Source organism: Pseudorasbora parva, chromosome 11, assembly GCF_024679245.1.
Source record: "Pseudorasbora parva isolate DD20220531a chromosome 11, ASM2467924v1, whole genome shotgun sequence".
Lineage (NCBI taxonomy): Eukaryota > Metazoa > Chordata > Actinopteri > Cypriniformes > Gobionidae > Pseudorasbora > Pseudorasbora parva.
The window spans coordinates 9,956,478-9,969,830 of NC_090182.1; the positions used below are offsets into that span (position 1 = coordinate 9,956,478).

Here is a 13,353-nt window from a genome sequence, read left to right on the forward strand (position 1 = left end):
ATTGTTTATTAAATATGCTATATAAATAATCTTGGCTTGCCTTGCATATAAACATTAACCAACTCACACATCAGTTGTGGTAAACGGAAGCTCAAGCAAGAACCAATAAGGTTAATTGTCGTGTTACACAGCACTTTTGAGCTTCCTCAAGAACCAATGAGGTTCATTCTTGTGTTACATAGCATGTTTGAGCTTTAGCAAGAACTAATGAGGTTCATTCTTATGTTACGCAGCACATTTGAGCTTCAGCAAGAACCAATAAGGATCATTCTTGTGTTACGCAGCACGTTTGAGATTCAGCAAGAACCAATAAGGATCATTCTTGTGTTACGCAGCACGTTTGAGATTCAGCAAGAACCAATAAGGATCATTCTTGTGTTACGCAGCACGTTTGAGATTCCTCAAGAACCAATGAGGTTTATGCTTGTTTAACACAGCACGTTTGAGCTTCAGCAAGAACTAATGATGCTTTTGGGCTATCTTACCCTTTAATCTCCAATGTGTGCATTCACAAGAGCAGCACAATGTACACATGTTGTGCTGATGCAAGGGAAGATGCACAACTATGCAACATGATTAAACATCTTTAACAAATTTGAATAAAGCGTACACATTACTGGGATCTCAGAGAAGCTGAAAAGTTCAGCTTGTTGTTCAGGCTCAGTTTGCTCTTATCTCTCTTTTTGCTGACTAGGAGAAACTATTGAGGCATTGAAGAGACATCTCACTTGTCTTCATATTAAGAGAATATACATCACTGTACATGCATCCAATAAAGGAATAAATAATTTAAAGACACAAGACATTTTTTTATATATGACAGATGTATGTTTATTTGAATTTTTCTCTCTTTCCCCATTGGACCGTCAGCGATGACCTCATCAATGCGAGACCACAGGCACCTGTTCGTCAGCTCTGAAGTAGTTTTCTTGCATAGGGCAGTAAGTAAAGAATAATAATAATAATAATATACACTACAAAACACTGATTGTATATTTTCTTAATTTTTATAAACAGACATTCATTTTATATGAGTTATATACAGTGGAAGCGGTGTGATTTTTCCCCCCAGGTTGAAGCCTGACAAATGAATCCAAACGAAATATATTTTTCCCACTCAATAGATGTTAGTTTGTGTTTTCTTCCCTCTTTTTCTGTTACATTTTTCTTCTTTTTGGGCTCCATCCAGAGGAAGATTATGGATATTTGTTCTTATCACTGCCAACATGATAAAACTCTGTAGGGCATGATAAACACAATCTCTCAGTCTTTCTGTCTCCTGCTATACATGACGTTCTCTAGTTTATCAGTCGAGACAGCTACTGGCCCCGAGACACTCTCCTCCGCTTCGTGGAGGCTTCAGAGCGGCAACACTAATGACTTCTTCTCTTTCTGGGTCCACAAAATCTTGAAACAAATGTCTCATTGTGATAATAACCAAGACTTAGAAAATGACTGATCACAATATGGATTTGCAGATTAAAGAAAGACAGAAAGAAACTGAATTTAAAAAGAAAGCTTGTTGAAGATTCCTTTCTAGATCTGTGTTCACCGTATCCACTCTGAAAATAAAATGTCCAATTAGAACCAATAAAGGGGTTTACAGTCTGATGCCATAGAAGAACCTTTGACAAGTTTCTTATAATGTGCTGTTTGCAAAAAATAAATAAAAAAATACATTTTTGATATGAAGCAAAGACTCAACTTTAAAATTCATTAGTTTTATTACAATTAGAACCAATAAGGGGTTTACATTCTGATGCCATAGAAGAACCTTCGATACGTTTTTTAAAGAACTTTTAACTGTCTGGCTGAATCTCACGAAACCTATCAGAAACATGTCTGGGTCATATTTCACCACCATCACCAAAAACAAAAACAAACAAACAAACCAAAAAACATTGGTAAATAAATAATCAATCAATCAGGACACACACACACACACACACACACACACACACACACACACACACACACACACACACACACAACACACACGTGTTTCCTTTGTCCGTATTTTCTATTTGTATAATTTGAAGGGTATTGAAATCCCTGCTATTATATATATGGGTACATGGTTGCCATAAAGGGATGGACATGGTCAAAACAATGCTCAGGTAGGCCGTGGCATTTAAACGATGCCCAGTTGGCACTAAGGGGCCTAAAGTGTGCCAAGAAAACATCCCCCACACCATTACACCACCACCAGCAGCCTGCACAGTGGTAACAAGGCATGATGGATCCATGTTCTCATTCTGTTTACGCCAAATTCTGACTCTGACTAATCAGACCAGGCAACATTTTTCCAGTCTTCAACTGTCCAATTTTGGTTAGCTTGTGCAAATTGTAGTCACTTTTTCCTATTTATGAGTGGTACCAGGTGGGGTCTTCTGCTGTTGTAGCCAAACCACCTCAAGGTTGTGCGTGTTGTGGCTTCACAAATGCTTTGCTGCATACCTCGGTTGCAACGAGTGGTCATTTCAGCCAAAGTTGATCTTCTATCAGCTTCCGTCGGCCCATTCTCCTCTGACCTCTAGCATCAACAAGGCATTTTCGCCCACAGGACTGCCGCATACTGGATGTTTTTCCATTTTCACACCATTCTTTGTAAACCCTATAGAAATGGTTGTATGTGGAAATCCCAGTAACTGAGCAGATTGTGAAATACTCAGTATGGCCCGTCTGGCACCAACAACCATACCACACTCAAAATTGCTTAAATCACCTTTCTTTCCAATTCTGACATTCAGTTTGGAGTTCAGGAGTTTGTCTTGACCAGGACAACACCCCTAAATTGAAGCAACTGCCATGTGATTGGTTGATTAGATAATTGCATTAATAAGAATTTAAAGGAATAAATATATGTTCCTTTAATGTTAAAATTTAAATGTTTAATTTTCTTGATGGGATTTTTTTCTTTTAAACAAATGTTCCTTATTGGACCTCAAATGAACTTTTTCTTTTCAGACTGTTGGGCTTTTCTCAGGGGTATTGGTGTACTCTGTACAGGCCGGGACGTTTCTGGTCTCTGGGCGTCTCAAATAAGAGCTCTTATAGAGTTTGGCTCACTGGAGCAAAAGAGTCTTCTGTGTTTGAACGATAAGCTGTGGTGTGCGGCAGAACATGCATTCAGGCGCACAGCCTTTAGGGACACAAAGTGGATGTTAGCAGGCATGCACTTCTCCTATCTCTACACACACTTAACCCTAAATACAGGCCTAAAAGCCTGTATTTCTTATCTAAACTACAGCTATACAGACTCAAATACACAGACATAAGTTAATATTCGAATGTTTATAAACACATATGTGTCATTTGGAATTGGCATTTGACATTTTTAAAGAAAAGAGGAGGAGGAGGAGGAAGAAGAAGAAGAAGAAGAAGAAGAAGAAGAAGAAGAAGAAGAAGAAGAAGAAGAAGAAGAAGAAGAAGAAGAAGAAGAAGAAGAAGAAGAAGAAGAAGAAGAAGAAGAAGAAGAAGAAGAAGAAGAAGAAGAAGAAGAAGAAGAAGAAGAAGACATTAATGTGGCAGGTTAACGAGGTGTGTGAGCATGCGTGTGTGTGATGGAGGATGAAGGTACAAAGTCAATTTCACACTAGAATGAATTTCTGGGGAAACCTGACATTTGATCACTCCATCATGCTGCTGATGCCACCCCCCCCCCCTCGCTCTCTCTCTCTCTCTCTCTCTCTCTCTATCTCTCTCACACACACACACACACACACACACACACACACACACACACACACACACACACACACACACACACACACACACACACACACACACATAACAACTAAACAAATATAAGCCAAATTCTGATATAATAACTGAATGTATTTTGCTTAAGTAACCATGCAAAATATGAGGTCATGTGACAACATCGTGGCAGAATATACAGAAGACATAAATCATTTTTTTTCTGTCTTGTTTTCTCACAATCTTGGCTTAATTTTCTATTTTTCTCTGTATATCATTCAACATTTCACTAGTCAGCTTTTGATCAGGATCTTTCAGGATGCTGTATCTCCATTTACATTCACACACAAGGCATACCAGAACATCCATACTATTCCATGTGCTTATGTAGGCAAAGGTCTAAAAATACACATGGACATTTGTTCTAAATAATCAAATAATCGTTTAATTATTTGTATAGATTTGATTAAGTTAACCAGATTTGTGCCATATATGTTATGTGCCTCATTATAACATAGCGGTGGAAATGATCCATCCAAAAGCAATCTGCTAAGATCACCTGAAATATCAGAAGGTCCTCAAAGTCACAAAATCAGTACAACATTCTCCAGCATACCATTAATGAACACCAAATCACCATTTCCATTAAGGAAAAGCTCACCCAGAAACAAACTCAACATTTCAACAGTTCCAAAGGTTCAATATTTCAATTAACCACTTTTCATTGAAAGGTTCTTCAAAAAATGGTTCTTCTATGGCATGGCTGAACAACAACCTTTTTTTGGTGCCTTCATGTTTAAAGGCTGTTAAGCTCCAAAATAAAAACACCATAAAAACTATTGTCTTTATGACAGTTTTCATGTCAAATAATAGCTCTGTGTGACAAACAAGCTAACATTAAAATGTCAGTAAACTCTGGGATGCACCGAAATTTCAGCTACTGTTTTTGGCTTTGGACTGAAACGGTTTTGGAGGGCTGAAATTAGCGCTTCTCAGATAGCACATTTTGACTGTGATCAGTGTCTATTTCATGCACACAACATGGATAAACATTTAAACATACCAGCTGTGTGGACACTAGCTCTGGATTGACAATATTAATTTCTCGATTTCAATTGGTAATGATATGATTTCTTAAATCTATAATAATGTGCGGTTTTCTGTTGATGCCAAACAAACATAGTGCTTTGTTACTTTTGATATGAAGCAAAGTCTCAACTTTAAAATTCAGTAGATTTTATATGTCAAACAATAAATGTCGTCTTGATGCTCTTTAATGTACGTGCCAGATCACTGCAGTCGCCTCAGCGCAGATCAAGCGCGCATTAACTAATCATCTCTTCCTCTTTACTAGCACAAAATAAACATGAACATCAGAAGGTATGTGGGAAGCTACAACTGACCACAATGCATCCTGTCTCAATCACTCAATCAGTGTTTCAAATGGGGAAAGAAGTCAATAAAGCATACACAGTGACTATACAATGTCACTTAACGTTACATTTACCTCAAGAAAGCTATTCAAGTCCATAAACTCTTTAGGTAGCTAAACTAATTACTTTAGAGAAGAGCATTTTGCTAAATATATGCATTGTATTGCATATTCTTTATGAATCTGCATTTATAGTCATTTAAATGTTTATAGTTCACCAACAAACTTGAGTAGAAACAATTCTGATATTAAAAAGTTGATATAAAAACTGCCTTATGTGCAATTAAAACACTTGTACAACTAAGATTTAGCTATTTGAACACTGCTTATTAAATAAGTAAATAATTAATCGATAATTATTTTAATATTTATTTTTGGTCAAGTGCATCCTGAATTTTCGGTTTCATGTCAGAATTTAATTTCGGTGCATCCCTATCCATACGTCATTCACATTCACATCTATTAAAATTAAATGGCTTAAATCTCAATTTCTCACAGAAAGCTATCATATGGCTTCAAAATGATCCTTTTTGGGACTTTGACATAAAACATTCTTCTAAACATTTCCTTTTTTGTTCCATTGGACTATTTTTTGAGGGTTCTATTCCTTTAACACTGACTTTTTGTGACAACTAATAATTGGTGGATAATGAAGACCTCAACCAATCACAATTTAAATCCAATTTACACATACAAAAACAGCCCTATATGGATTGGTGGAGGTTTTCGTCGTCCTCTGGATCTTCCATGACAACATCAGTTTTTTTTATCCCTCTTATTGTTCCAAATGACTCCAGAACCATCTGCACTCCGTGCGGTTGCCAGGGGGCCCATCCAGGGGGCCCATTGGCACATGCCGTGCGCTTCATTTGGTGAGACTCCTTCCCTATGTCACACGTCCATGTTTATAGCAGAGAACGTATCAGCTATAAGACAAAAAAATACTGCAACAATAAAAAAAATTATAATAATAATTTCAAACTAAACTAAAAACAAGCCATTCAACTTTTAAAAAAAAAGAGAGAAAAACATAATTTGTGCTTTAACGACTTAATTTGTAACGACGAAAATTATTATAGTCTCTTTAGAAAATAAAAGACATGCATATGTGTTTTTCACTGATCAGCAGACGCTCCCTTCCAACGCTTTCTCTCGGCGAGAGAACAAAGATTAGATACCATTCATGCCTGATAGTTTACATACACCATGATGTGGTTTAAAATTAGATTGCATCACAACTGAAAGAAATGCTATGTCAGAAATATGTCTTCTTGGCAGACATCCGCAAGGTCAGTTCAGATCTGTTGGGTTTCCGAAAACGGTTCTTCGAACGAAGGATATTTTTCCGGAAGTGTCTCTATATAAAAATAGACTAAACGGCCCTGGTATTGGTTTTTCCTATTCAGTAGCATTGTTCTTCCTTCAGTGTGTCCGGCGCTAAATAGGACAGACAGGAAATATGGCTATTCGAGACAACAGATAAATCTAGGATTCGTTCCTGTGAGATTGCTTGGATTGTTTTGTTTAATTTAATTCTCTTTACTTATTATAATATATCCACATGCTTAATCTTGAGTACGGCCCTTTATATAATCAAGAAAACAGTTTTAATATTATTTCACCCAGGTAACCTCTTCAGTGCACTCGTCCCGTTTTGTTTGCCGCATAGAAACTCGTTTCTTGGAATTGCTTGGAACAACAGTTGGCGTAATCCTTAAGTTGTTGTAGAAAAAAATGGTACAAACATCCAAGCCTGTTCTTGTTAGCCCGCCTTGGCCTCCATGGTGTCTTTGGATAAGTAAACCACCCAGTACACCATGTTGAATGCCCCAAAGGACACTGGGAATAAAATACGTGCATATTCGTCGATCTTGCTGGCTCCCCCGGTTGCAGGAGCGGCAGGTTGAGGTGCGGCCTTGGGTTCCTTCTTTTTTATATTTTCTAATTTAGGCCCAAGGAGATGGTGAAGAGGGGCGGAGCCAGCGGTCGCGCCGGGTGACGGTTTCTCTGGAACTGTTGGGGTAGAGGGAGGAGCTGGAGGTGTAGTCTTGGAGGCGGAGGATGAAATGGCTGCATTCGATTGGCTAGCAGAACTGGGGCTTAAACGTGACTGGCTGGAGAAGCTGCTGGTACCCTCCGAGGTGGAAGATGATTGGCTGGTCAGAGTTGGTTTGGATGTGGTTGTGGATGTGGCTGCGGCGCTCTTGCTAGACGTTTCGGTTCTTTGGGTTTTCTTCGAGTCTGGTTGAGACTGAATGCTGGAGTTGACGCGTTTTCGCAGGTTGCCGTTGGTGTCTGAGATTTGCTGTTGAGTAAAAGAGAGAAAACGTAATTAAAGTGCACAACAGATGTTCTCAGCAAACCAAATATCATGGTAGCACTTTAAAAACTAAACCTAACCCATGAAGTTATCATATATTAAACAGTCCTTTCTTAAGAAAGTACACTCTAAGTACAAGTACTGTAAAATAAAGCGTAACCAAGATCATATTTACTTGCACTGTAAAAATAAATATTTTTCAAAGTTGCAAATAACTATTGTAACAAATTGTAAAAAAAGGTGCTATGTTTATAAGTCATACATTTGAGGTCTTACCAAAAATACTCTTAAAACTGCATTCTGTGACACAGTAGTATTTGTAAAATTATGGAGGTTTGCTCGTCTGCCTTGACACTGTCTGTGATGTGTATACTGGTGCTGATACTGGGGGAATATTGCACGGCACTCAGCCATTCAAATTTGAGAATAAGAAATAATTGTTGTATAAAAGAAAATACTGCTTAATTCAGTGTGTTACTTGTCATTTCTGTGTAATTATTTGCATAATGAGTGAAAATTCAAAGTAAAAAGTAAATTCAACACATTTTGTTGCGTCTATTGTTGTTCAGGTTGCAGCTAAAACAATTAGTTATTGAAATAGCCCATTTTTCATCATTTACATACTGCATCTTGAACTTAAAGGGATAGTTCATCATAAAATGAAATAGAAAAATCATAATTTTCTCACCCTCAAGTTGTTTAAACTTGTATGAATTTCTTTCTTCTTCTGAACACAAAATAAGATATTTGGAAGAAAATGGCTAACTAAGCAGATGATTAGCCCCACTGACTTCCATAGTATGGAATCAAACAAAGAAAAATACTATGATATAAAATACAAAATACTATATAAAAATACTATAAAGTCAATGCGGCACATGAACTATTTGGTTACTGACATTTTTGTGTGAACTATCCCTTTAAACTGAATGCTGACAGTAACTTTAAAACCTAAAACAAGCAGAGATGAAGAACAAACTTTGTCTTCTGTAATATGAAGCAATGTAAAATCAAGTTTTAATAATCGTTCCTAAATGTGTTGATGACACTATTGCATTGCCACTTCTGCATTGCCAAACTTCCATTTTTTATGAGAAGACATGCAAGAGTCTCACAACAGTTTCTGACACAACCAATTTCAAGAAACCATTTTATTGAACCTAAAATAATGATTCTTTACTTACAAAAAAAATACTATTACTGTTTGCACGATATTTACAAGCATAACTGAAGACAGTTTAAAGGAGATAACAGGAACCAAATGAAGAGTACCATGCAGCGAGCACATGTCTGTGATGTGCAACTGAACAGACATCATGCTTGCAGTAACGTTCAGGGCTTTAAGGAGCTTTTATGATCAGATGGTTTGCTGCTAGTGGGTGTACGGAGGAGGAGGAGGGTGGAGCTATTCTATAAACAGATTTTTTCATACAAATAAGGACAAGAGATGAGTCCACTCAGTGTGTGTGTGTGTGTGTGTGTGTGTGTGTGTGTGTGAGTGAGTGAGTGTGTGTGTGTGCGCGCGCATGTTCACAAGTATCACAGATCCCTATTATATTACTGGTGGAGACTTTACAACAAGAGCAGGTTGGAAATAACACTTTCAATGACTGCTTTTTATCTTTTTATCTTCTTGGCTACACTGTACAAAACTATATATATATATATATATATATATATATATATATATATATATATATATATATATATATATATAATATTAAAAAAACACCTTCCTAATTTATGCTATGCAGCCCCATATGCAACAAACTGTAACAGATTGTGTATTCTGACACCTTTCTATCAGAACCAGCATTAACTTCCATCTGTTAGACCGGAACACATAGGCCAGCCTTTGCTCCCCACGGGCATTAATGAGCCTTGGCTACTCATGACCCTGTCGCCGGTTCACCTCTGCAGACCCGAAACACCCTACAAAAGCTGCAATTTTGGAGGTGCTCTGACCCAGTCGTCTAGTAATCATGATTTGGCCCTTGTCAAACTCACTCAAATCCTTACGCTTCTAACACATCAACTTTGAGAACAAAATGTTCACTTGCTGCCTAATATATCCTATCCACTAACAGGTGCAATGATTAAGGCAATAGACTATATTACCAACATTCTTGGGATGTCTACCTTAACATGCACATTAACTTTAATCACATCCCATTTTTAATCCGTAGGGTTTAATATGGAGTTGGCCCACCCTTTGCAGCTATAACAAATTAAACTCTTCTGGGAAGGCTTTCCACAAGGTTTAGGAGTGTGTTTATGGGATTTTTTGTTCTTCTTCTAGAAGTGTATATGTGAGGTCAGGCACTGATTTTGGACGAGAAGGCCTGGCTCACAGTCTCTAATTCATCCCAAAGGTGTTCTATGGGGTTGAGGTCAGGACTCTTTGCAGGCCAGTCAAGTTCCTCAACACCAAACTTGCTCATCCATGTTTTTATGGAATTTGCTTTGTGCACTGGTGGGGAGGGGGGCATCCCCAAACTGTTCCCTCAAATTTGGGAGCTTGAAATTGTCAAAAATGTCTTGGTATGCTGAAGCATTAAAAGTTCCTTTCACTGGAACTAAGGAGCAACCAGAAAGTTGACGACTTCTGTGCACTGTGTGCCTCAGCATTCCCTGACTCCGCTCTGTGATTTTATGTGGCCTACTACTCTGTGGCTGTGTTGCTGTTGTCCCCAATTGCTTCCATTTTGTTATAATGACACTAATAGTTGACCGTGGAATATTTAGTAGTGAGGAAATTTCACGAATGGACTTATTGTACAGATGGCACCCTATCACGGTACCCCTCTTGAATTCTCTGAGATCCTGAGAGCGACCCATTCTTTTACAGATGTTTGTAGAAGCGTCTGCATGCCTGGTACTTGATTTAATACACATGTGGCCATGGAAGAGATTGGAACACCTGAATTCAATGATTTGGAGGGATGTCACAATACTTTTGTCGATATACATACATATATATATATATATATATATATATATATATATATATATATATATATATATATATATATATATATATATATATATATATATATATATATATATATATATATATATATATATATATATATATATTTGTATATATAAAACAAATCACTCAAAATATATGAAATAGAGTACATCACAGTGCTGAATAAGCAAAGCATATAGTAAAGAGATATCTTTTTTTTTCTCTCACTGGACCTGATAGCCCAGTTTCACCCTGATATTTTTTTCTCAATTTCCTCTGAGAAATGAACAGTTGGCAAAGTGTAATTGGTGTCTCGTTGTGTGGAAAATATATTAGAGCAAGCTGTGAGGATAGAAGAAAGAGCAGCTCTTTGAGACATAAGCTTCATATGAATTTCTACCTTAATGATACATACTACTTTTGATGAAGAACTTACATGTCTGTTGGTGCATATGCAGGTGTGCAATATAAATATATTCCCACACATACCTCGCATTTTGATCTTTAATCAGACTCACAAGAAACATTTGGCCGTTCCTTAGAGCAAAATTGAGTGCTCCGTAGATGAACAAGGGTCTTGCGAGTTTGTAATGACATGAGGGTGAGTAATTAATGACAATTTTTTTTTTTGGGGGGGTGAACTAACCATTTAAACAATTACTTATTATTTAACCACAAGAAAACAACATTTCCTGGCATCTTCAGCACTCCATTGGATTACAAAGTGTCTGCTGCATGAACGGTTCAAATCTCAGCAGATGCAGTACTCGGACGCAGGGATTGAAAAGGATTGCTGGAATCCTACCGATAATGCAATTCATGTCAGTTCCCTGATAATTGTATACTTTGCTTATTTTCTCTCTCTCTAAGCTCTTTGTCTGTCGAGATAAAGAACATTTTCTTTTCCATTTTTTTTTCATTTTAAGGAACAGGAAAATCTATTAAAGGCAACTCATTAATATGTGAACATTATTTGTTTAGCACGCACATAAACATAAATTGCTCCATATTGGGATTTCCTCTTAATGTCCCTGGGTCCACATCAAGCATGTAAAAACACAAGAGGGAATTGCGCTCCCTGATAGTACCATTTATGCAAAATAGAAAACTCAAAGCCCCAATAAGATGCTGTAATTTGTCCTGTTACTTTCTAAGTTATCATATTTTTAAAAAGTATTGTATATATCTAAATGTAAAGGGTTAGTTACCACAACAATTAAAAATCTGTCATCATTTACAAGTAAGTCCTTTATTTATCTTCAGAACACAAATTAAGATATTTTGATGAAATCTGAGAGGTTTCTGGACTATCCATAGGCATGGAACTGAAACGTCATTGAAAATAAAATAAAAACGTATTCTTGTTGTTTAATAACATCAAGGTTAAACTTTACTACCTTTCTGGGCCTTGAACGTGAGAGAGCTCTCGGATTTCATCAAAACTTAATTAACTTAATCTTAATTTGTGCTCCAAAGATTAACAAAGGCCTTAGAGGTTAGGTATGGCATGAGGGCGAGCAAATAATGAAAGAATTTGAATTTTTGTGTGAACTTACCCGTTAAACTATACCGGAATAATTAGGGTTTTAAGTGTATGCTCATCATGACTGCATTTATTATCATTTGAAATGAAAAGTTTATTTTAAAAGAAGAAGAATCATTACCCCTTAATTAAAAAATACAATATAAATCATTTGTTAATTTTCCGTATAGTACCTCTTTATTCCCTGAATATTACATATTGTTCCCTTATACCTAAACGTACTTACTTTATAGTTACACTATAATTACTGAAAGTTATGCTGTAAATTCACGCAGTACTTTCCAGGCCATAATCTAAAGCGTTAACTTTTTTTATGAAACAATAACACTGTAAAATAAAGTGTCAGTGCAACTCTAGCAATACAATTATGAGGCAGTACTGGACATTTGGGATGTAAGTGCTGAGTTAATGCCGATAAATTCCCTGGCTGGATTATTTGTAACGTGTATGAAGTCAAATGTACAGTAGTTCCCGCTGTGTTGAGCTCACAGACTGAGTCATATGAGCTCCGTTAACCTGCGTCTCCTGAGATTTTCTACATTCACCATAAAGATCCCCATCCTTCTACTCTGCAAATAGAAATGTGTGTTATGATGAGCTGAAGACAGAAAAAGGGGAGAAAAGGAGGTAGAGAAATATTGGTAATTTGAAAGGCTTGCAGAGAGCCACCATTAGATAAGGGACATTAACATCTTCAACAGCCTGAAAAAATATAAATGACCAAAAAACAGGGCTATAATACATCACATTACCAGTCAGACACACTCTCACTAAGTCTCACAGCTGTCAGCATGTGCCACTTCTAATCCGCCATCTCAGCTTACGCACATCATCCCAGTAAAAGACCAAATCCACAGCGCACATGCATACTCTAAGTGTGCTGCTCCATCAGCTGTAATTAAACTAGTATCCGTTTTGTGACGTTTCTACACATTATGCTTCTTTATACCGTTTAAAAATATATATATATTGCAGAAGTGTTATAAGATGAAACTGGGGGCTTTTTGTCCCGAAGCTCATGAAAACCTGTCAAGAACAGGGACAGGTAATTTAACCCAAAATCAAAAGAAAACATAAATAATAAGAAATTATGTTTTGGGACAACCCTCCAAATCACTGAATTCAGGTGTTCAGTTCACTTCCATGGCCACAGGTGTATAAAATCAAGCACTATAGGCATGCAGACGCTTCTACAATCATTAGTGAAAGAATGGGTCGATCTCAGGAGCTGAATGAATTCATGCGTGGTACCGTGATCCATTTGTGAAATTTCCTCACTACTAAATATTCCACGATCAACTGTTAGTGGCATTATAACAAAGTGGAAGCAATTAGGAACAACTGCAACTCAGCCACAAAGTGGTAGGCCACGTAAAATTACAGAGTGG

The 13,353-nt window shown here is 37.0% G+C and overlaps 1 protein-coding gene across 1 annotated transcript in view; it reads right to left on the reverse strand.

Annotated features, from left to right (window-relative positions):
* Positions 1–2,875: 2,875 nt before the first annotated feature.
* gabra4 (gamma-aminobutyric acid type A receptor subunit alpha4) overlaps positions 2,876–13,353 on the reverse strand; it is a 41,933-nt gene continuing 31,455 nt past the window's right edge. The window contains exon 9 of the mRNA XM_067456984.1: positions 2,876–7,436. Within this exon, the coding sequence (XP_067313085.1) occupies positions 6,894–7,436 (543 nt within the window). The 3' untranslated portion in view covers positions 2,876–6,893. The remainder of the gene's footprint in view (positions 7,437–13,353) is intronic.